The following is a 25,447-nucleotide window of genomic DNA, read 5'->3' as shown; positions in this document are numbered from 1 at the left end:
CGATGCATAAAAGAATTATTTCTGCAGCACTACGCCTTATGAGGACAGTCATCATTTACAAATATTGTCCCAATATATTGCCAACAAGGGATATTTAATAAAATTCACGCACCATGTCCCCATTGTTGCTGCTGCCAGCCGATTTTTTTCAGCTCAAGTTATTCCTAAATTACCGGTAAAGTTTAGAGGAAAGCAACGTAGTAGGCCACTGGGAGGGATGGATAACAAGGCAAAATAGAGAACTTTTGGGTATAAACAATGTATGTAGATAGAAATATAATTTTGTTTTAATGTATTTATGCATAAATCTGCATGCACTTGGAAAGGACGATAAACAGCTATCTTGTCTGTCCGTAGATAAACAGGTTGAAACACTGTTTGTTGGATATATGTACATAAATAAGGGGTTATCAACATAGCTTCTGGAGCATTGCATTTAATTAGAACCGACTTTTCAGTTAGCTGTTTAATGTCTGGTTTCAGAGCCTTTTTTCATAAATTGAGATCATCGTATGGCTCTTTTGCTAATCAAGGAGAGTTAGACCAAAACCTGAACTGAATATAGAGTGGTTAACTAACAAGTACGAGAACTGCCGCCCCTCCTTCTCCTTGACTCTCTCTCTCTCTCTCTCTCTCTCTCTCTCTCTCTCTCTCTCTCTCTCTCTCTCTCTCTCTCTCTCTCCTTCACTTTACACTTAAAGTATGTTTCTTGCTGGCAGTTAGCAAAGGGAAAGTATCCATTTATAGAGCACTGGTTTACACATATGATTCAGTGAATTTTATTTTCATGTTTTACCTTAGGAAAAGGGAATGCAGTTATTAATTTACTATCATATAACTGGTCATTTAAGCTTCCCCCTATGGCTGTAAGTAATAAAACATGGCAACTTTAGTATTCAGTGCAACTATGGGTTCTTGAACCCATTGAGCTTCCCCCTATGGTTGTAAGTAATAAAACATGGCAACTTTAGTATTCAATGCAACTATGGGTTCTTATAGTTTTTATGTATAACATAATAATCGTAAGTTTACTTGTTGAAACGTAGTCTTTGGCACTGGAGAGAAGAATTGAGGTATTATACCATATGAGCCTGGAAAAGCTAGTCACTTGATAAACTTGCTTCAAGTCATGAACAAAAATGGCTGTCTGAGGGGCCCAAGAACTCCATAGAGGAGACACACAGGTCTTAATTGCCTAGTTAATGAACTAAAGAGGTTAGTTGAAATAGTTTCCTTGTAACCATCAATTAACATTGCACCCATACAGTTGTTGATTGAGGATGTTCGTAACGTAAAAAACGTGGGTTTTAATGTCAGTATTCAGTACTTTTCCCTGATCAAAATCATCTTGAGAGCACAATCTTGCTCCAGATGGACTCTGTACAAAGAGATGAAAACTAAGTAACCTATACTTAGTTGTTCCACAAAGTAATTTGGAACCTCGTTGTATTTTTGATAGGTGACAAGTGACATTTATCAGTCTTGAAAATGCATTGCATTTCATGTACTGTTTCTACAGTTTTTGCATTTGTGCTTTATTGAATCTGCTGGCCTTTCAACAGAAATAATACTGATTGGGTAGCAGTACAATCGGTGGTATATCAGTATAACTACTACTCTGTTGAGTATTTAAATTTACCCCATGTATTGGCTAGGCTATTCATTGTGCATGGGTGAGACACAGCAAAATGACAACGTTTTTGATAATACAATTGTTTGTATTACTTACTGAATTTCACAACTGCAAAAAGGTATGGATCATGTATGAAGAGCACCATAAAGATCATATTATAAATGAAGTTGCTGATAGTAGTTGCCCAAAGTTGAAAATGTCAGACGTGTGTAGAAGATTTGGGCATATGATGAGACAGGTAGAGGCACAGTAAGATTGCAGTCAGCCCATGAATTGGACTGGGTTGTGCTATAATGTGGCCAGTTGTAAGGAAAACATCATAATCTCCATTCCTGTTGGAAAATTAGGACTAAGATCTAAGAGATCAGAGCTGTCAGCCTTTGCCAACTTTTTTGCCCCAAATATGATCAGTATCATTTATTCCTTACTAAACATAAAATTGAATATAAACCTGCAGAAGTTGGTCAGGAATATATCAGAAATAAAAATTGATACAGTACTCATCATCATCAGTGCTCCATTATAAGTGAAATAACCAACAATTTCTCCCTCATCTTCTGAGAGCAATGAAGCATTTTGTTATTGTCAAGAGCTAGGAGTTCTGATGACAAGAAGGTAAGAACTGTGTAGGTTAATGGTTGACTCAGACAGCTTGGAGAGTGGTGGCAAAGCCTGCATTTCTGAATGACCACAGATTTGGAGAAGCTCCTAGTGCAGAAGTTACAGTTGAGAAGAGTTAAAAAGCACAGAAGAGAAGGAAGTGAAAGAGGAGGGATGGCAAATAAGAAAGAGGATTGAAGAAAAATGAAATTGGTACCTACTAGGCACAGTTTTAAGGTTCTCCAAAATCATGTTACAGTTTTGTTCAAATTTAATAGATACTCTAGTGGCATTGTCAAGATGTGACCATCAACTCTAGTGGCAGTGTCAAGATTGACTTCCATGAGGTTAACGACATCAAATTATTTATGGAAGCCCCAAAGACTATTGATGTGTAACATATTTAAACCACGTTCCTCCAGTTTGAAATCAGTGTAGGTTAGGCTTTAACCCCTTGCATCAGCAGTGAAGGCCTTGACAATGAAGTCTCTCCAATACTCATTCACATTCTATCAGATTTGTTGTAAAAACTAGACCAAACTCTCCATCATATGCTGCTGATAGTAGTACACATGGAAACCCTGGAGAATGGAACTCAGCACAGTAAATTCCCCAAACATCAAGAAACATCTGCAGAATGAGTCCTCTGTAGAGAAGGCAAGCTATATACTGTACCTGTTACTGGGAAGACTGAAAACAAAAGATCAAAGTGCTATAAGAGGCATGAGTAACAGTCAAACCATTTGAAGATATCCTGATCTGACTCATTGCCACAGAGAGATGAACAGACATGACAATTCGCCATCAGAGAAGGAAGACCATTGTTGCAAACAATCGAGCCTACTTAAAGGAAAGTAAAAGGGATTCTTCATAAAAACTTCCCCTTGTTAGTTCAAATACATTAGGCATAAACAATGGGTTAATAGCTTCAAAACCCTATACCATTTGAGACACTGTTGCAATGAGAACAGCATGTGATAGTGTCAGCTTGGCCTTGTGGGCATCAGTAGAGTTGGAAAACCTACACCTACTTCAGTGAGACCCAAGAGAAAGGAGACTGGATATTAATAGAGACTTGCAGAAAATAAAGCCGAGGAAAGACATGGTAGAATTTCAGGCCCCCTTTGCAAGAGAAAACATGGGCAAAAATACAGCAGCAAACTCAAAATGCTATGCAAAACAGAACTAGCAATGGTTTGAGTGTATGCGAAAGCAAACATGAAAAATATAGATGGTCCTAATTGAGGAAAACGCAAACCAAAATCAAGCCAGCAAAATTACCAGAAAGTAGGTAACTTGCCTGCATAGTAAGAAAACTTGAAATTCCTAGCTCATTGCTTAGACATTGCAAGTATAAGACAGGAGAGATGCTTGTAGAGATGAGCAGGGGGCAAGGACTCAATCAAAACCATTACCACCACAACCAGTAGCAAATGCTTGCTGTAGTGAACAGGAGGCAAGATGTGCTGAAAAACAATTTGGAGAGAGGGGCTGCATATCCACATTGAAAGGTGCACAGTAAAATGAGCAGCATTGATATGTACCTAAAGTTATAAATTGAGTTTGCTGAGCATACAGTGGAACTGTTCTTGTCAGAGCTTTTTGCCCCTGGATGTGTTCTGCACAGTTGAAGGCTATTTTATGATGAATGGTTTTGTTTTACCAGATGAAGTTTAACATTGTTCACACATTACTGTACAGACTTTCAGAGCTTTAAAACATTACAGGCTTGAGTTTGAGTGTTATTCTTTTTGTGAATTGTAAGGCTGTCAATTTCCCACCCTAACATTAAAAAGAAGATTTATCCCACACTGATCATAGTGTTTCAGTAAAGATATATATATTCCCTTTGCATTTACACAGATACATCTAGTTCAACATTAAGATTTCAATAGTATATTTCTAGTTCATGGTTAATATATACAAGTAAATGAAATTTTTGGTATTTAATGTTATGGTACTTGCCTGTACATTGTTTCATTATTCTTCATTCATTCATTGTTAGGAGCAAAATATGTTTAACATGTGTCCCAACATTTCAGACAGTTTCATACTAGAATAATCATAGTAAACAGCAAGCAACCTATTACTGGAGCACAATTACATTAACTTCATGTCTGGAGATACATGTTTCAGAGAAGGGATTTCAAGGATACTTGGCAGACTTTTTCACCAGGTATGTGTATCACAATTTTTGGTATTAAGCATTTGCAGCAGGAAGAGACAGAAATTGAATGTATCTTTGCTGAAGCATGCTGCTTTCTTTTTGTTACAAAAAAATGTTTTACTCCAAACTTACATGGCTGCCTAAAAATTTTCACTTGACCAAATAACCTCTCCATGCCTCTTAATCTTCCCATAGTAAACTAGAAGTTATACAGTTCAGGTAAATTAAAAATACAAGTTATACAGTTCAGGTAAATTAAAAATACAAGTTATACAGTTCAGGTAAATTAAAAAAAAATCATAAAACCTTTTTATTTTAAGCATCACTGAGCCATGATAACAAGAAGGGTGTGCAATGAATGAAGAGTTGTGTTTACAATATGCTGCAGTGACAACAATAATTATAAATATATTACAATTATGTACAAGACTTACAAGTGACGGTACAGCCCACAGCCTTTCTTACTGTAACTTTTATGCAGCCTCAGATCATAAATTATAGAAAAATAGTGTCAAAAAAAGCCTTTTTAAAAGTATTGTCTCAAGCTTTTAATTTTTTTCAATTTAACTGGCCCACTTTATTAGGTAGACATTGCTTGCTTTATTGGATTGAAAGCCATGCTTGTGCAACATCCAACACCTAACAAAGTAAATTCTTGTTCAGTGCTCTACCATTAGTGCCCTAAACTGCTTATATAATCAATCCATTAAACTATTCAAGAGGCAGTTCCTTAAGCAATGATGTGAGATGAAGACTGAACAGTTAAACGTGCTTATCACTCTGGTATAACTCAATATTTTGTCTCCAAGTTTCAACATCCAATTATACTTCTTCCCACCAATAAGATCTTGTGATGACCAGTAGCAGTTGTAAAGCAACATTTTTACTGTGATAAAATGAGACTGGCTATTATTATCCCCATACCAAAATAAATTTCTCAGAAAGGATAGGGTGAAAAAAGCACTACCTCTAAGGGGCCTAACAATAGTTTGGTCTACGCCTATACTCAAAAAAAGCTAAGCTTCCTTTGGTCAACTACTCTGAACAAACCTAAAGGCCACAAAGCATGATCCTTGGATCCTCAACAGCCTGTTTGATTTTCCGCAAGAAAGTAACTGCTTCTCGTCCATCAATGAGACGATGATCGTAAGTTAATGCAACATACATCATTGGTTTGATGACAACCTGAAAATAAAAAAAAAAACATTAAAGTTCTTATCATGAAAACAGAAACTACAGCAGTATCTTAAGTTGACAAGAAAAAAAAACACACACAGACCATCAAATTGTGAGGAGCCTTTCAGAGCTAACAAAGGGTTTCTTGTTAAACAAACCAAGCAGCTGCTTGAATCACTATTTTTTGTGCATATTCATTTCACAGAATATTTTATGCTCTATTGCTGCAAGTGTTATTTTGTACACCTTTTTTAAAGTGTAGAGTTGTCAGCCAAAATTTGTCAATTTTTTTTTTTTTTGAGGGGGTGAAGCAGCAAATAAATATTTTTATTTTTCCAGGTCCTGATGATGTAGAGACACCCTAAGTACTTAAAGTCGTCATGACTTCTGTGTCATAAGGTGAAGAGAAAAGACAAAATGGGGCCAGAGAACTACTGCCACTTGTGCCACTGCTTCTCATAGAAAACCTGGAATTATAATACTCAACCAAAACAAATAGTATCAAGCAAGAGAAAAAATGAAACACCACACACAAGGCAGAGAAGACAGAGATACTACTACCAAATCTCCAAACAAATTGAAGTCAGCTGACTAGCCAAGAAATCATGGAAAAAAATTCAAATTTGATTGGTTTTTTGGGCAACTGGCCACACGTTCAGATTATGATGAAAGCTATTGACACAGAAGATATATGTTTTCCATAGCCTATATTTCATTCAGCCAGCCCACCACTACTAATCAATGGCTTGCTACCACTAGAAAAGGACCCACTGAGCAAGGAAACCAAACAAACTAGCTCAAAGTGCAGCAAAATGTCCAGAAAATGCTTTCTCCACCTATTAGACAAATTTACTGGAGGATATGCACTCTTTTAGCCAGCAAAATACTGAATTTCCATTTGCTGCCAACATAGCCCACAGTCATGAATGTAGACACAAGTCAAACACCCAGCTTGAACTTAGATGTGCATTATGAGTAAATCAGTCAAACTCGCCAGCCACAGAACCAACAGTTAAGAGACCAAAATGACTGATAATATTGACAACAACATGGATCTAAGTGAAGCTATGGGCATAACAGATAACCTGCCAGTGTTGCTTAAGGAACCCACCAGATGACCTGCCAGTGTTGCTTAAGGAACCCACCAAACTTAAGTACATGCCATACAATAGCCACATGGTAAAATATAACTGAAGATGCTCATTTACCAGTGGGTCTTGTAGGCCAAGCATTAATCAGCAATCTACCAAGCTGTGCAAAATAAAGCAGGTGGATGCCACATCCCATAACAGTAATTTCTGGGATACATGTCCAACAGAAGTATATTTTAACCTGTCTCTCAATTGCAGGTATCTGCTGCAAACCATTGCTGCAGCCATCAACACAGACACGGAAGCTACTCACCAGCATAACATCATACATGCTAACCAGCCAACCTGTCACATCGCCTACAAAGTCAGTGCACAAAGTGTACAGGAAATATTGGCTGCCAGCCTTTCAGCATGTCGACTTGTGTACACATAAGCTAGCCACAAAGAATAGGCATTGGATGACTTTCCAAAACCTGCACTGACAAGAGATATATATATATGCTCATCAATCAACAATCTATTCCTCTTGCAGGTGGACACAGCACCCATGAAGGTCATAATGGGTCATAAAGAAACTTGCCCTTATTGAACCATCAAGCTCATTTATTTCTTCAGATTAATTATTGATGAAGAACTACTACTACAAGTAGCGACAACCAAGTCCAATGGCAACCACAAGTAGTACTTGAAAGTCAACATCCAAAATACCAATTTTTAATCACTGATGCAGCCATCATGCTCCAAAGAGTGATCTAATCCTGTTCATTACAAAACATCAACAAGAACAATAATAACACCGGCCTCTAGATGATGGAAGTGAGGCTGTGATATATATCCATAGTACAGGACTGAGAGGACTTCATTATTTGCCACTCTTTCCAAAAAATGCAGTGTCTCGAGTGAGAGGACCATCACTGGAGATATGGCCTGAGGGGATAAGAGGTCTCGACTGCAACATTCCCATCTTCCTAGGACCAGAAACATATCCATCAACAACACCCTTCCTCTTTCAACATCCCCCAAAAGTCCAATTTCAGGATCACCCTCTTAAGCCAAATCCAATGAGAAGTTCTACAACATATACTGGAGACTCCTCTTTGGCAGAACTCTCATGCTGCAGATCAGTCTAATTACGTACCACATGACAAACGACTGTCTCCTCCTCAGCCTTGGCTCGCCATCTTGAGTCCTTCACTCCTCAAGCATAATAAGAATGTTCGCCATCTTGAGTCCTTCACTCCTCAAGCATAATAAGAATGTTACTCCTACAGAAGTAATGTTCATCTCAGCTCTGACAAAAACACCTTTTCTTCAGCAGCTCCAATCTTCAGTATGATTCTAGTACCAGCTACAGCTGGAAAAACAGATTTGGGAGGCATCTTTGCTGCTTTCAACTGCAAAGTTCTCAAGCTACACTTCTGCAGGTTAACCTGAGTAGTCAGATATGCAACACCTTCCAAACAATCTGCGTACTTGGGATGCTCATCAACACACCAATTCACCCATTAGCAAGGGTTCATCACTTAAGAGGGCACTTTCAGCTCTGCCCTCACCTGAAGTCCAAGTCTTGGCAGGTGGTAAAGACCACTGGTTTTCCTTGGAGTCTCTTTCCTTCAGCCACATCAAGCAGGTGGTAAAGATCACTGGTTTTCCTTGGAGTCTCTTTCCTTCAGCCACATCAAGATTCACTCTCTCCAATTGCAACTTCTGAGCTGTTGCAGAGAGCATCACTGATGTCTGGAGGAGGTAACTGTCTATAATGGACAATGTTATTCAAGTAAATGGTAAAAGAAGACAGTTTGCTTTGGCATGGCCAAAGCAAAGATCCTGTGTTCATAAAGACACATTGGCTTGAGAATGGGACACTTGCCTACTGGACCTTACAGCTCATCCAGGCTCTATTGCAATACTTCAACATAAGGTTCTGGAATCACGTGTACACAAACAATTAGGCTACCTGTACAAACATAAGTACAAATGGAAATATTACCATATGCAAACCATCACTTCCTTACATGCAGCTTCATTTAGCTTAAAGTATGTAATCTAGGTGAATTTAAAAAGTTGTATTCGTGCAAAATAAAAGCTATAATCTTCAATTTGTATATTCCTACCAAAGCCATATGCAGAATACTTAGTGAGACACCATACTTTCAGCAGTTCACCTTACCTGCCCATTTTTGGCTACAGGCCTGTCAAAGATGCCATGCATTCCGAGTATAGCACTCTGGGGTGGATTGATAATAGGAGTACCAAAGAGGGAGCCAAAAACTCCACCATTACTGATGGTGAAGGTCCCTCCATCCATGTCTTCCACAGCCAGTGCTCCTGTACGAGCTTTCTCACCCAAAGCCATGATTCCTTTTTCAATATCAAGATAATTCATACCCTCAACGTTACGCAGAACTGGTACAACCAATCCCTGCAGGAAAAAATCAATTATGATCAGTTGATCAACAAAGCAAAAGCCACAATCCATAAACCTTTTTTTCCAAATTAAATTTATATCCTACAGCTTTAATGTTCTCTGATTCGATTAGCAGGCTAACTATTACTCAAATTTTCAAAAAAATATTAAGAAAACTACTTTAATGCACATAACCTGAAAACCAATACTAATAATTACTTACCTTCGGCGTGGCCACAGCTACTGAGATATCAACATAATCCCTGTATATGATTTCTGACCCTTCCATAACAGCATTTACAGTAGGTTGCTCAGTTAATGCATATGCACTGGCCTTGACAAATGCAGACATAAAGCCTAATTTAATGCCATGTCTCTTCAAGAACTGGTCACCAATACTTTTTCTCATTTCCATTATATTCCTGAAAAAGGAAAATTCATATGAAAACCCATCAATCATAAATTAGCCTTATTCCATATAAAGTGGACCCAGCTACACAGTCCACTTGCAATATCTCACTATTTTTTTGTGTAGCTCCAGTTGTAACACTGACCTTTCGTGCAGCCCCGGTCTAAACAGAGTTCTTTCACAGTTTTTGCACTTTTTTCTCTAATTCTTTTTATTTGCTCTTAAAACCCTCCAAATGGTTCACGCATTTGGCAAGATTTTCCTTTTATGTGTTTTTGCTTTGGTTGGCGCAGACTAGTCACATCAACATATCCCTGAGTACATGATATTCCTCTTTAGATACTTAAAGGATACTTAAAGGCTCTTTTTAATCCATTTTGTATCCTGATTTGGTCTGTATGGAGTACCTTTCACAATTATTTAGCCCTTGCTGGAGACTTTATTTCAATATTCAGTTCTGTATCTTTTAATTCCATTGTTTCTGTGTTCTTAGCTTAACATTCATTGCTCATTTTATGATAATGAATTAAACCCTAAGCCTGATTTTTCAGTTAATATCCTTTTATTAACTGAAAACTCAGGCTTAGGGTTAAAATGAGCTATGAATGTTAAGCTAAAAATGAGTTGTAGAACCTTTCTTTTTCAACTCTCAAGCCTCTGCAGCTGGGTCTGTTTATATGGAATATAGCTAATAATAAACTTATATACCAACTACTGTTTCAGAAATAAGTTTTTCTTCAGATCTGTCTCTCAATCCTGTCCTTTAATAAGATGATCTTTATGATACGTAGTAATCATACCTGAAGTCATGTTCCTTCTACCCTATCAACAAGGGAATATGCTCTTGAGCAAAACTGACCATATATTTTCTGTATAAATTAATCCATTTACTTTACACCTATATACCACTACAACAATCCCTCAATTCAAAGTACTGTACATGTAAAACTGAAAAACACAATCCAAACAGGATTTGAACATGAGTTTCTTGGCTAACATAGTTACAGTAATAATTCAAGGGCTACAAAGGCTAGTCAGAATAAATTTATTTGTAACATTAATGCGCCTCCTTCAATTAAAAGAAAAGCTTGAATAAATTAATATTATACCACGTAATGAAAAATGAAACACTGTATTACTATTATACCACGTAATGAAAAATGAAAACACTGTATTACTGATGCTAATAATAGCTAAAAACTATGAGAATGATCCAACTGAATGAACTTAAACGAAAAATCTGAAATGCTACCAGTAAAAGGAATGTGTAAAGAGCTTCAATAATGCCTACAAGATGAAATGATGACCAATCCATAATCAACTAAACACACAATAATATTAATAAAACACTCAGGCTTGACAACACTTACCCCATATCAATCTCATTAAAGGTTGTGAGCATAGCATTCGTGTTTTGAGCGTCCTTTAATCTCTGTGCTATGCGGGCCCTCATACGAGTGATCTTTACACGCTGTTCTGTTCGTGTTCCAGTGATCTCTTTGCTGTAATCAGCAGGAGGAACCTGAAAAATTTTTATGTATTAACCTTGACAGAAATACAAACAACCACGTACATTTCACACTGTCACCCCAAAAATAAAATCTTGCAAGTCTATACTCTTCAAAAGGCTATACTAAAAAAAAAAGTTCTATGAGGGACATTAGGTATAGTACTGATACAGAAACGTTTTCAAAATTACTATAGGCCCTTCCCATTGGAAAAACAAATTTGTAAAAATAAAGTACCTCCCATACAAATTTAATGCAATGAAAAGTTTAATGCATGGCATAGATGATAATTTAGCTTTAACAAGCTGTGAATGCATCAATAGGCAAGCAGATGACACTGCTTTGACAACAAAGAGCAGCAAACAAGTGTGAAGCCTAAAATACTGGTGGGTGATAATGCAAAATAGAAAGGTGGCTGATGTTCACACATGACTAAGTGACAGCACAAACACTGACTTATGAAAGAATTCATGGAAGCTGTATCTTATAATTTTTTTTAATAATATATCTTCCAATGAAAATGATATTAAAAGCTGTTGGACTTCACAATGAGAGAGAGAGAGAGAGAGAGAGAGAGAGAGAGAGAGAGAGAGAGAGAGAGAGAGAGAGAGAGAGAGAGAGAGAGAGAGAATTTTCAGCCTACCTTTACTTCTGCTTGCTGAATAAATGAAGCATGCTTGATAGCTGCAACCGGAATAGATGCTTTAGGAGTAGTAGGAGGAGGAGGTGAAGGTGGGGGAGTTGTAGGTATGGGACCAGCTGCTGCAGATGTAGGTGGTGGTGGTGGTGGCGGTGGGGGGGGAGGAGCAGCAGCAGTTGGAGGTGGAGCAGCAGCAGCTTCTGCAGCAGGAGCTTCCTTCTTGGCAGGGGCAGCGCCTCCAGCTCCCAGTTCTATTTTCCCTATGTGGACACCAGCTTTAACAACAGATCCATCTTCAACGTTAATTTCTTTCAGCACGCCTGCAGCTGGTGCCTTGATGGGCATTGTTACCTGCCGAAAGATATTATTTACCTTTTAATTGCAAAGTAGAGGAAAGAATTTTGTTTTAATGCATTAAAACCAGATAAAGGTTACCAACGTCTTTTCTTACTATGAATACTGTAGTTTATCATATGCATCCCACATCCTCTTTATCCTCAGAGATCCATCATCATACAGTTCTCAACTCAGTTTCCTTCCCACTTTTCTAGCTACTAAAGTTGTTCAAAAATTCAGTGTTCCACAGAGCTTCTAACATTCAGATTCTTCTTATGACTAACTGAAATCTTGACTTTAAATTTCTCTCAGTGCAACACCCAAATCATCTAACCTTCTTGTTCATCTTTCCAAAAAGGGTACGGAGGTATTTGTATTTGCTTTTCTCACATCATGCATCCTTTCATCAAGTGACCTATGTCAAACACGACCAACAAGTGTGAATTTACCTGTGCTAATGCAAATGACAGCTATCCTGTGACAGTTTTGAGATACAGGATGAAGAATGAAAAATGATGTGAAAGGGTACCTGTAGAAAAGTTCCAACTCCCTGGGGTGGGGATTACCAAATCAGGGACTTTCCCCTATGTAAATTTGAATATTATCTGCAACAGTAAAGGAAAACTATTGTCAGATATAACACTTGAATTGGCTATGTGCCACCATATACAATTGTGCACAGTATTTGGATTGCTGAAATAACTAGTAGCACCACATCTTGGCTTGTATAGCATGATATCCAGGAATGACTATCTTTTCAAATGCACATGTATACAAGTTAAAACACATCAAAGGAGAAAACTCCATAGGTTAAAGGCTGTGAATGCCAATAAAGACATTCAAGCCATTTTGGCTGAACTGCAGCATAGTATAGGTTGAGACATGGAGCATCGAACACCAGTTCTAGGATTTAGGTGAAATTAAAAAGCAAATGTTTTAGTTCTAATGGATGTTCTGCTAAATCTGGGACATCCTCCTCCTTGATTTTGTACTGTACAATATTTCATAGCATTCATGTAGACCCTGAATGTTACTTAGTTTCAGTGTTTTAAATCTAGTATAAAAAGGTCAAGTGGTTTTGTTTACTGTATTTACAAAATCATATAGCACCCTCCCCAAAGTTCTTCCATTCATTAGTCAGCAAGCTGGAGGAGCTTACAGTGAGCAACAGTCTATAGTTGGCCTAATCAACTTCATCCAAATTGTGTGCATGGTATCAGTATCTTTTTCTGAAAATTATCTCACTATCTATGCCAACTGTTTGCATAAATTATCAGTGCTAATACCTCAAAATCTTTATTATGCCAATAACACAAAGGTTGAAGCTTTCTAACAGCAAAATTTCACAAACCTATGTATGAATATATGCTACATTATCTTCAATATCACATTTCATTCAGAATATCTCCTCAAAAAAGTTTCCTCTCTAAAACAAAATTCTTCATAAAACTGCTAACTTTCTTCTGTTCTTACTGAACTAAGCCCCTGACATTTCCTTACTCAAAATCCAAAGCTCTACATTGGATAGTTCTTACAGTACGTGTGAAATATAAATCCTAATTCCTGTCACTTTAAAGAATGGTCTACTTCATTCGAACCCTGTCTTTATGAGCATCAGTAACAAGAAACAAATTGGCTTTTGGAAAGCCATTTCTATTACCCCGACAAAATCTAGTACCACCTCCTACATATTACCATTACCATGACCATCAATATTCACCCTGGTTTGTTCAGTGACATATCACACACTCAATTTAGAAAGATCTCACTATTTTTGTTTTGTTCTGTGTGTTTACCATTTTGGAAAAGGTTTTATGTATTACTTTCTTTATGCTCAGAATCAGTTTGCTTGTATCCTCCTTATCCCTTCTATTCCCTCCTTTTTCCAGGCCTTATTGTGGTCATTTAGTTACTGATTCGGATGAGTACTTTATAAGTGCATGAAATGTATAAAATTTAAGAGAATGGTAAACATAACAAGCAAAAAATTACAAGGAAACTTGTATGAATTCTGAAGACTGTTTTGCATACCCCTCCATATGATTTATGCATCTGCAAAATTAATCACTATATGCTCTTAACAAAATTTTGAATTAAATATAAAATTATGTATACTGATACAGCATGTAAAAGTTACCTGTTCTGGCAAAAAATGCTAAAAAAACTATATTTTTTTAAAAGTACATATACTATATACAACTCCAGGACTGTGGTTTACAGTGCCTTCATTATGAGAAACAATAGACAAAAAAAAAAAAAATCACCATTTGTGATCTGCTCTCAAATGAAACTTTCATTCAAACATTTTTTTAGCTTGTTTTTCCTTTACATAAATCAGTAAATGTATACTTTAATACCAGCCCCACTTGCACGAACTATATGTTTAGTACTAACCTCATGGCATGAACATCCAAACATGAAGTCTTTAACGAACTATATGTTTAGTACTAACCTCATGGCATGAACATCCAAACATGAAGTCTTTAAATATCTTGATAACAAAATTGATTAATTTTAATGTGCTTTTCATATTAAGCACATTATGGAGCCTTTAGAGGAAAGAAAAATCTCTAATATCAAGAGCCAGCAAAAACTGGTATTAAAGTAAAAAATTAACCATAAATCAATTACGAAACTGTAATATATGAAATTGTAAAGTCCCTTGCACAAGTCATAGTATATGTAAGCCTTACATATCCTTTAAAGGTACCATGAAAACATTTTTCTATTCAGCTTTTAAAAACTAACATTTTACAAAAAGTATACGACAATTTTCCATATACAGTCGAACCTCTTAAAACCGGCATTCTGTTGTCCAGGAACTCACGTGGTTTGGCTCGATTTTGAATCAGCCGCCATTAGTTTGTTGAGCAGCCAAGAGGTTGGTGCTACATATTGTTTACAATTTCCCGACAGCAAAAATTTGCCATCTCTCTCTTGTTTTTATGAAAATAATTGTTAGCAACAACAATGTGCAAAGTCAAATATGTTTTTGTTATTAACTTTAAATGAATATATTCTTTTAAAGATTCCACTTGAGAAGGATCTACTAAGTCAAAACTTTTCATCAAAACAATGAGACATTTGGCATTGCACGAATTCCTTACTCTTAGAGTACCTGAAAGACTTATAGGTTATGCAGTTTTGATAATTTCTTTTATACAGCTGTATACTTACCCATTCAATATGCCATCCATGAGATCAGATGATGCTAGAGGTAAGAAGTGCGAGCATAAATCTTTATATACGCTAGAAAATGTTTCTCCCATAAGCAAATGTTTAGTGTTCATTTTCCTCAATAGATGGCGGTGTGGTTTGTTTACGTCTTGACAGCGAAGTGTCAAAATGCACTGAGTGATCGCCAAATTCATTCTTTATTTTTGTCATTTCATTACCTCTACAATCAAAATAAATGACGAAGAAACTAATAGCAATAATTATGAAGATAGTTAATTTATGAGATGAAAGTCACCGATAATATTCTGCAGATTCTGAGAAAAGTTAAGTAGCTGACTTACGGTTAGGCTAACTTGGGAATGTATGCTAAATGTGTTAATAAAGTAAACTTTTAAAGAAAATTATACAGTATGAAGTTATAAAACGATAAAGTGAAAATATATGAGTAATAAAATGATAAAAAAGCAGTGTCATAACTCAGCCAAGCAGTAGGCTAAGTAGGCAACTGGGCTATTTGTATGTGGAATTAGCTTCATTTTTTTAGGGGATGAATTCTATATTCTGGGATTTTCTGTAGTCTGGCAGTGGCCTGGTCCCAAGGCTCCCCGATTTAAGAGGTTGGACTGTACTGTATTAAATTTTGGGGCTGACTATGATATAACTTTTGATCAACAAAATTTTTGGATTATATTGCAAACAACAATTCATTCGTAAATGGAAAATTCTTCAGTTACTTCATGTAATGTATAAGAAAAACTCATCTGGTGTCTCTAACCTTGTCAGTTTCAACTTCTGCTATCACTTCATCCTCTTCAAAACTTTCGCCAACTTCTTTAACCCATCTCAAGTCTCCTTCAGTAATGGACTCAGCAAAGGGTGGGACTTCAATAGGTTTCACCTCACCTCCTGAAAACCATTATATCAAGTAAACTTCATAATTGATAACACAAAGACCTTTAAACCAAAGGACCAAGATAAATGTCTGAACTCTCAAAAGGCAAGCCAATAAAATTCAAAATGAAATTAAGTACATTACTTGATTTAACAAAGGATATGTTAAAAATACCGACAATCCTTCACAAAAATTCTTGTGGTAATTAACAATATCAATTATCCATTTTCATAATGTGCTACTGACATACAAGTATTAAAATAATTATAAGGTGGATCATTCAATTAATCATTCAATCAAACCCTGAAACAACAAAGAGGATGCACAAGACCAAATTTCTTGCCACATATGTCTATCAAATATAATCCATTTCCTCTTGTACTCCAGTTTTAAGATATTCCCATACCATCATCTCTTTACCTACCAGAAAAAATTCAAATTGTACTCTCAAGTGAGTGTACACGTCGTTATATATATGTTAAAAAGTAAAGAATTCCCTAAAATTTTGTTCCCACGCAATATCTGTACATCAAGGATCAGCAATAATCCCTTTCTCCTATAAAGAGTGCAGTGAGATGAGCCACTGGTAATAACTGTATCCAAATGATCAGGTATTTGTAGTAGAATTAAGAGGAAGATGTCTTGGAGGTTTAGAAGATGGAAGAATGGAATGGAAAGGAGAAAGGTGAAAATCACTAATGTATATCCAAATCCCCAGGTTATGGTGACCAATGAGAAAGTTTTTCATTAAATTGTTAAACAATAACAACAATGCAAAAATAAGGTGTACTCTCGGAACTGGTCAAGTGGATGCTGGTGTTATGGGGGTAAGGGGATGAATACATCACTATGGCACAAGAGAAGGTATAATTTAGTTACCTTGGGAAATCAGGGATTAAGGTCAGAATCAAAAGGAAATAAGAAAAAGACGAGCAAGAGTTTGGCTAAAGTGAAAAGAAGCTGCTGAAATATGAAACTAACAAATGGTATAAAGGGAAAAAAATTTATATTGCTTATGAAAGCATACAACTATGGTGTACTTTTCCAAGTGACTAGAAAATACCAAATACATAAGTGAAGTGAACTAGGATGATCATAGCATAGGAGGTTAAAGAGAAACTGTTCTGAGACAAGAAAACAGTTCCAGATCTCTAGGACCAACATGGACTGATCACATAATTTAGGAAGAGCAAACAGAAAACCTGGTAGATATAGAGGTGATAGGTAACATACCAGTGGGAGGGTAAAGAAAACCATTGTGTAAAGATTGTACAAGTACTGAACTAGAAGGAAATTAAGTTTAACATGTACAATATAGACAAAAATCAAAAGAACCTCCTGTTCCTTCCCCCTAAAAATGAGAAACCTGACAAATATATGAAATAATGAGGATCATGAATATCTGTTAAAACAGTGTTGAAAGAGATACAGGTAGTTTTACTTCTAACGTCAGTATTAGAATGTTTACACCATATTGTGTGATGCGCTAAGTTATATTACTTCAAGAAGTGTTTCCTGCAAAGTAAGCAAAACAAAAAAAAGCTACATTTTAATAATATACATCTTTGGAATATGAGACACAGAGTGACTCAAACCACTAACTTATAATAAAGGCAAAATGATCCATCATTAAAATACTGTAGTGGGCTTTTCATCTCCAACAGCATTTCCTATAGCAAATGCCAAGTATGTTTCAAGCAATCCTGCACAGAAACTTTAATTTCTTAAATTTAATCTCTTTAACTTTTTTAAATTATGTTCACTCAAACTGTCAAGCACCCACACGTTTAAAATAATCATAGCAAGTACAAAGGAACCTCTAAGTTTATATTGGTGTAGTATTAATGAAATACAATTAAACTACAAAAAAATATTTTCAATTTTCTGATAAAATCTACTACCATACTCTGACTTATGCCACTTAAATATTTATAAATGACAAAACTTGAAAAATCAAATTCAGCTTGAGCACAAGTTCCATATAGAAGACCAACTACTGGAAAGATTATTGCCTTCCCCTTAGCTAGTTTAGTGGGCAAACACTGCCCAAATTACCAAGCAACAATTAATGTAAGTGCTTTAAGTAAAAGGCAGTCTCTCATTCACTTTCAAGCTTGCCCATTAAGGTGCTTGCATCAGCCAACTAATGGGGGAACTAAACTCCGTTAGAAAGCCCAACTGGTCTCGAATAACTTATCAAAATCATGGTTCCTACAGCAGTTGCTTATGCCTAATAGAATATATATTTAGCATAAGCCAAGAAGCTTAAAGACAGCTTGGTTAGTGGCAACTAATTTGACTCTTAAGACTGTTAATAGCAACCAATTTACATATCAAATATCCAACTGAAGGAACAGCAGATGAAGTAAACCATAGACAACAGAGCTGCATCTGCCTGGCCACAACCACATGGCCTATCAATAAGAATCTACGGGTTTGACATGGACTTGTTGAAAAACATGATGAGCACATGAAAAAGGTCTTAGTACAGCTTTTGCCAGTAATCACACTAATATAAAAGCCACTGACATCATATGAAACACGTAAGAAAGCAAGACCAGTATTCCCAGCCCGACTATCATACTGCATACTATCCTATCATTCGAGCAGTCTCTGCACATCCTGACACAAAAAATATAAGGGAAATTGAGTGTTTGTAGGAAATGCATTGGCCTCATGCTACAACCTTGCTTAACTATAAAAATTGTAAAGTTACACGTTACAACACATTGTTTAAAGATGCTTCTTTTAACAATCACTCAACTAACCATGATGTTGGAAAAAATAAAAATTACATGGTACATTTTCTCCCACACTAAAACTGCTATATGGCCGAGTTCACTTAAATTCAGATGAGGAGAGAACCACCAGTTTAGGCAAAAGGTAAGCCAACTATCAATAGAAAAATTGAAGCTAAAGTACGTACCAAATACAACAGAAGTGTGAAAGTTTTTAAAACTGCCCAAATGCTGCTCATAATGGCGTTTAGACCTGGAACAGACAAAAACCGATGCATAATATGCTTTACAAAAACTCATGCACAACTCATAATTATAACAACATAAAAGCTGACAAAAAACTTAAACATTAATGCTGCATTATCATAGTAACCAGACTCCTAATGCACAGCCCAATCAGCAGTCTATGCTAATTACCATGTGTAATACTCACAACAGTCCCAAGGGCAAAGTTTCTGCCTGAAGCAGTTTCCTTGATGCAGATGTTGACAGGCCTGTAAAAGAAACAGCAATGAATAATTTGTCGAGTTCCATTTAAAAAAGAATGAAACAAGAAATCTTCAATCTGAAAATTTCATATAGTACCTACAAATGACTAAAAAAAATGGAAACTTACTTTACTTTGTTTTCAAAACTAGACATGGCAATGTACTGGAAATATTCAGTTTCAAAATAAATTTCAAGCTGCAGTGCATGCATTCAAAACAATGTAATTTAAATCTATACCAACATCAGTCAAGTAAGAAGGCAAATTTTAAGTACTACCTGACAATATCCTAGTTCTGTACTTTAATGTATTTGCAATGATGCATCTTTAGTAACTATATCATCATTGTCATAACCTTGTACTTCAAACAGTCTCTCAGGCCTAAATAAAGGAATTTATTCTTTTAGTGAAGGTAAAAACTGGACAACTAGGTGGAAAAAGACAGAAGGGAGTGGATGAAACTCAAGACAGAATGCAATGATGATTGGGACTAAAGGACCACAACAGACCTACCTTTACCAATCCCTACTATGAGCAGTAATTTTCTTACCACATACACCTACTACCAACCTCTCATAAGATATTATTCAACTATTCATCACAGTTACAAACCCACAAAAACAGCTTGTAAGGATTTAAGCTATACACGAACAACTTATAAAAGGCCAAAACCCTTCCTTCATAAAGGAAAGCAAAGGAAAAGAAAGGAGGAAGACCTCACTTTTGCTAACTTTATGTTAGCAGGTTCAAATTTGCTTGCCTTTATTTAAACATTCAAAACTTTGCTCTTGGCTAAGCAAAAGAGCAAAAATTTCCAGTCTCATTTAAGAGGAAGAAAGCATTCTATGAGGAAGTGAGAATACTGATGAAAACAGCAAAACATCAATTAACCTGAACAATAACTAACACTCAAAATATACTGAAAATTGGTTGAAAAGGCCTTCCTCAGTTACCATTTTATAGAAAACTTCCTACAGAAAACAAAAATATTGACCAAAATAAAATTACTCTATAGATATGTGTACAATTTATTCTGCAATGGAGACTGGTTAAGTAAGAAATTTCCACATTCGCATTAAGCCTTATCAAAAATCCCAATACTGTACTTTATACTAATTCTAATGTTCATTATATACATAATCAATTAATATGTGCCCTAAAATGACAATATGACACTAAATACATTGCTCAAAATGAAGTAACTGTCAATATTCTTTTGAGCCGGCTTAGCCAACAAAATGAGGCACCCTTCTACTGTAGAATGATAGGGTTGGCCAGTTTCATAAATGAAAAGCTGTAGCTGAAAGCAGTTACAGAAGTAGAACTAGGGGGGAACCAACCATAGAAAAACAAAGGGCAATAGAAAGCAATGCAACTACAGTGAGAAGAGATGGTGCTTCAGACAACCTTTAGTTATAAATATAAAATATAATTTTAATCATCACTGCACTAAAATTCATAACCTCTCACATGACCCACCAAAGACTCTTTAGTTCTCCATAAAGAACTCTCACAAGAAACAAACACACAAGGCCATGGCCCCCTTTTCCAAAGTAACTCCCCAAAGGCATTAATACAGCAAATAAAAAAGGCTTAGATGAGCAAGTGCACTTCACCTTGGGATATAATGGAGTAGGCTGCTTTAAGGGGCATGTACTCCTGTACAAGAACCATAATTGTCCCTATACAATTACAAATTTAGAACTTATTTTTAACAATTATGTATAGCACATTAAATATGACGAGAGACACTTGCTTAAAACTTCAACTGGAATAGAGGACTCCAGAAAATAAGACAATTTCCCTGCTGTTGAGAAGCAAATCTTAATGATGAATAAAATGTGGGAAAAGAATAAAGATACCAACCAAAAAACCAAGTTTTCTGTGGGAGATTAAGGCTATGGAGAAACAAAATCAATTGATAAAGAAGATGCCAAAACACAGAAAGCCACAAAAACAGACTAAAGAGAAAAATGATTCAATATTTTCCAAATAAAGTAAATTCAATACTAAAGGACTACAAAATAAGAAGAAAATCTTAATCTCCCAGTATCGTAAGTGCAATAATAAGGTAAAAAGATTACTTTCATGTCTCTACAGTAACAAAATATGTTAAATCTGTATCAGTTGAAGATAAATACTGTATCTACTGTACTCATATGTATTGAACTAAAAACCATTATCTTCCAAAATTAATGCAAATTTCCCTAATTCACACATAACACCAATACTTCAAAAATAGGCAAATGAAATTAAAGCAGTATTTATATTCACTACCTGTAAAATATTCATGGAAAAGTAACATAGCTTCCCTGGTATCATCAAATTTGTACACTCCTTTATATATATTTATATATTAGATGTAGATTTTCAGTGATAAAAGTCTTACATATAAATACTGTACACTTACTTCTAAAATACAGTGGCAATATATTGCTAACTTACATTTTGTAGAGAGCCGCAGCACCTGTTGAAAAAATCAAAACCACGTAAGTTATGAGAAGTGAATCAGGGTTTTAAACATTCCACAGTCCTTCTAAACAATAAAAAGTAACTATACTAAACTATAAAATAAAATACAATTTTGACACAAGACTTTACAGTTTTCACTTATTAACTAAAACAATTCAAGTGGTCAAGTTCATTAAAGAATATTTGGATTACATTAAAAACACGTTAGATAAAAGCAGTGACTTGGTATGCCAAAATCAAGCAAGACAGCACACCAGCATTTAACCTCATTTACTCTTTATGCAAGTTGAATGGAAGGAGTCAACAAACTTACAACTCATGCGGATGTAACTTTTTGTTGTTGGGCTTTGGGAAAATAAAGTTCCTTTCCAAATTTAATCATTGCTAAAGAATGTAAAAGGAAATACTCTCTTACACAAAACTTAACAATACTAGCAATGATAACTAGAATATAAACAAAAAAAAATATTTCTTCAATGATAAAATCAATGGAATCGAACAAAGCATTACCTGCACACCTTATGAGAAAGTTAAGAATGTATACAAACCAATGAATATATGATGTAAAATATTACAAAAAAAAAAAAATAGGATTAAAAAATTACGGTAACAAAAAAAGTAAAGACTCACAATTTCCTCAACAGATTAATTTACTGTACTGCGGATTTATATTTCACCTGACTGCTTATTAACAGCTTCAAGAACATGATTATGACAAATTAGTCTATTTCCAGAGAAGACCTTCACCAACACACCACAATCACACTCAAGTATTAAAAACACAAGCATAATGTGTGGATATTAATGAATAGATACTTGTCCATATAGACTGTATAATCACAAAGTTCCTAGACCATAATTCCCATGGTACAAGAGTACTTGTGAGCAATGAAAATCCAAAAATATGAACACTTACAGTGGTACATGCCTGACAAGGCCTCCTTTCTTTCAAAACAGAACTTTTCACAATACAATCACAGCCTACACTAACTAAAGCTGTTGCCTGTATGCTAGCAACCAATCAATAAATGATCAGTACCGAGCCCATAAGATGAACCTGCGACAGAAAAGTGAGAGACTAACAACGGTCTTGGGACACAGTTATCAGCTTTCCAACTTTGCCTACAGTACATGGTTCTGAAAATCAAGGTTCCTTGGATCCAAAAATATCCTCACATATTAAGAAGGATCCTCTCCTGATGGAGAGGATGTCAACACACCAGCCAGCACTACACCAACTTCTGCATTGTGGTCATTACTGCTGAAACCTAATGGGGACATACATAGTACCACACACCAAAGACGCCATAGCAGATCATAAATAATCTACAAAGGAACCAGGCCCAGTATTGTTAGGCAGTAGGGCGCCAGCTGTTGAACATGCATAGCTTAAAAGCACCAACCCATCCCCTTATAAGGTACCCAGAGTACCACAAGGGATGAGTACTAGCAACTGGTCAACGTACTAGGTTATGCAAGAAGCCACAGACTGTAAAGTTTTAACTAAAACTAGAGGGCTGAACTCTCCTATCAATAATTCAGAATGATCAATAATCAATATGCCTCAGGAGGTCTTCAAGTCTGTGACTTCAGTCTAATGCAGGTTTAGGCATGGGGTTCATGAGAAAACTGAAATAGCTTCAGAAATAATGAAAACGATCATAAAAAAAGGTGAACGAAAAAGGGGAAAAAACCTTGGTTAAATCAGCCATTAGGCTAGAGCTTCCAAAGCCCAAATGCTTCTCTCTTGCCTTTGTTAAGCCTACTGATTCTCCAGGACAAAATTAATTATAGTAACAAGATTTTGCTCTGCAAATGAAAATATTCTACTCTGCTATGTTAACAATAAAATATATACAATATCATGTTGCATTAATAAACACTGAATTACATTGCTCAAGATGTCCATTTTTAATACACTCAGTAGCCTAGCCTAACAGACTATCTTAAAACGGTTCCACAACAGTGAAATTTGGATAAAGGCAATTTTTTTTTACCAAATTGCGCAAAAATGAATATGAACCTCAAAATCACGACTGCTATCATTTGAGATCATTTCTGTTTTCAAAGTGACCTCAAGGCCTGTAGCCTAACCAACCAACAAGCCTAGCCTATAGCCTAACAAAAATGCAATTCCTTTCATAAACCTGAAATATTTTTTTCGCCTTTAATGCAACAGAATTAAACTGTTCTGACAAGCTAACAACAGGAGGTCTGGTTAGGTTACCGGAAACCTCGCCGGTAAGGTAAAGGATTAGGGCCTTGGATCGGCAGGTTAGGCAACGCAACCTAATTTACCGACAACGGCTTGTCCACAAAATTAAAACAACCATACAATCACCATATTTTATTAATTTCTAGTGTTAATTACATTAATCTGTTGGTCTGGTTACGCAATACGGTCAATCTCGGGGGCGTGCACGCAAAGGTAAAGCTGCAGATTGCAGTGCAGACGGCGCGAGATCGCCGTGCAACGAGATGTACATTGCCCTTTAAATGACCTCCGTAATGTATCTCGGTGTGTCTTAAAACTATAAACGACATCAATAAACATTTATAGGTCAGATAATAAGGAAACTCTTATCATCTTGCAACATTTCAAGACCGTTTTCAACAAGAATCTGTCTTGCTGAAGCAATCAGCTGATTACCATGACGTCATGATAGCCGAATGTTTACACTGCAGGGAGTCCTTTCAATTATACATCCAAATTCCCTTTCCTAATTCATTCTAAAAGCACAACAAACACCCATTACCTGTAAATCTGCTTGACTGGGTAATCGAGTCCAGTAACGATGAAAGTGTCTAAGGCCGATCATCCTGCCTATTGGTTCGGATGGTCCCCGGCGAACCGACCATCGACTTCCTTAACGTTGGGCTGTTTGTCGACTTTATTGGGTTTCCTAAAAATAACTTTTATGGTTTAAAATTTCGATATCAAAAAGTAGGTATGGATTTGAACAGCATTTTTGGAATATCCTGTGATGGTCACGATACCGAATTTTGCTACGAGCTAAAATTGTCACGAAGCGCAAGAGGCGGGTGTTTCAAATTCGTCGATTTCGTCTGCATAAGTTACGTAACACAATTATCGCCTCGTGCCGTGCTTCTTGTTGGAGAGAATCAACCACTCCTGTTCTATCGGAAACGGCTAACTGACGTAACTTTAACCATCGATGTATTTCATATAGGAAAGATCTAAAACAATAAAGCTTTTGGTTTCTTTATCATCAAAGAAACAAACTTGGAAATTCAAGTTTCACTCTATACCGGAGGTAACCAGTTACGCAGGAAATACAGTAGAAGGTCGCAAGAATACTATAAACAAAAAACGATACGGGAGAAAACTAATTGTGATCGTAAAGCATGAACCAGTTCTGGCTCAAAGCTATGTTAACCTAACAATGGCATCAGGTATCTACTTTATTGCTTTTGCTTTTTAAGTGGCGCTTTCTTTGTAGTAGTCAGGTTGCAACAACCAGTTGGATCATCGTAGTTAATTTGTGTAAGAATGATGCCTGTGGCTACTTAGCTTTATCAGTGTTATAAACCTTAGGGCAAACAACCTGGTATACACGCGTAGCCCCAAACTTAAAGTAAATAGGGAAAAGCATGTGTGAGCCTGAACCCCCTAAGGAGCTTCAGATGATTTTACATTTAACACGGAGACAGAATGTAACAGAAAATGCCCAAGTTTGGAAGTAGCCGCGAAAC

The 25,447-nt window shown here is 36.2% G+C and overlaps 1 protein-coding gene and 2 long non-coding RNA genes across 5 annotated transcripts in view; 2 read left to right on the top strand and 1 right to left on the bottom strand.

Moving 5' to 3' along the window:
- LOC136849195 (uncharacterized) overlaps positions 1-6,082 on the top strand; it is a 105,128-nt gene extending 99,046 nt beyond the window's left edge. For all 3 annotated transcript variants that reach the window (XR_010856253.1, XR_010856254.1, XR_010856252.1), the window contains exons 5-6: positions 4,276-4,409; positions 5,916-6,082. This is a non-coding gene — a long non-coding RNA (uncharacterized lncRNA). The remainder of the gene's footprint in view (positions 1-4,275; positions 4,410-5,915) is intronic.
- LOC136849197 (uncharacterized) lies at positions 4,521-4,898 on the top strand. The gene is made up of 2 exons (XR_010856255.1): positions 4,521-4,650; positions 4,682-4,898. It is a non-coding gene; the product is annotated as an uncharacterized lncRNA (long non-coding RNA).
- On the bottom strand, positions 4,698-25,050 carry LOC136849194 (dihydrolipoyllysine-residue succinyltransferase component of 2-oxoglutarate dehydrogenase complex, mitochondrial-like). The gene is made up of 10 exons (XM_067122326.1): positions 24,490-25,050; positions 21,707-21,728; positions 19,208-19,268; positions 18,963-19,027; positions 15,920-16,050; positions 11,635-11,982; positions 10,854-11,005; positions 9,298-9,496; positions 8,838-9,089; positions 4,698-5,585 (listed from the first exon to the last, which is right to left on the bottom strand). Exons 1-10 carry the CDS (start codon positions 24,550-24,552, stop codon positions 5,451-5,453), a joined length of 1,428 nt encoding a protein of 475 aa, XP_066978427.1. The 5' UTR covers positions 24,553-25,050; the 3' UTR covers positions 4,698-5,450.
- Positions 25,051-25,447: the final 397 nt, after the last annotated feature.

The sequence above is a fragment of the Macrobrachium rosenbergii genome, chromosome 20 (assembly GCF_040412425.1).
Source record: "Macrobrachium rosenbergii isolate ZJJX-2024 chromosome 20, ASM4041242v1, whole genome shotgun sequence".
Classification (NCBI taxonomy): Eukaryota; Metazoa; Arthropoda; class Malacostraca; order Decapoda; family Palaemonidae; genus Macrobrachium; species Macrobrachium rosenbergii.
The sequence above is the reverse complement of the archived record's forward strand: the minus strand, read 5'-3'. Positions and strand labels throughout refer to the sequence as shown.

Excerpts from the sequence above, each read along its gene's own strand:
- LOC136849194 (XM_067122326.1), bottom strand. The coding sequence starts at position 24,552 with ATGATCGGCCTTAGACACTTTCATCGTTACTGGACTCGATTACCCAGT. Across the intron at positions 9,090-9,297 it reads TAGCTGTGGCCACGCCGAAG|GGATTGGTTGTACCAGTTCT; the intron begins GTAAGTAATTAT and ends TTTTTCCTGCAG. Across the intron at positions 5,586-8,837 it reads CTGTAGCCAAAAATGGGCAG|GTTGTCATCAAACCAATGAT; the intron begins GTAAGGTGAACT and ends TTTTATTTTCAG.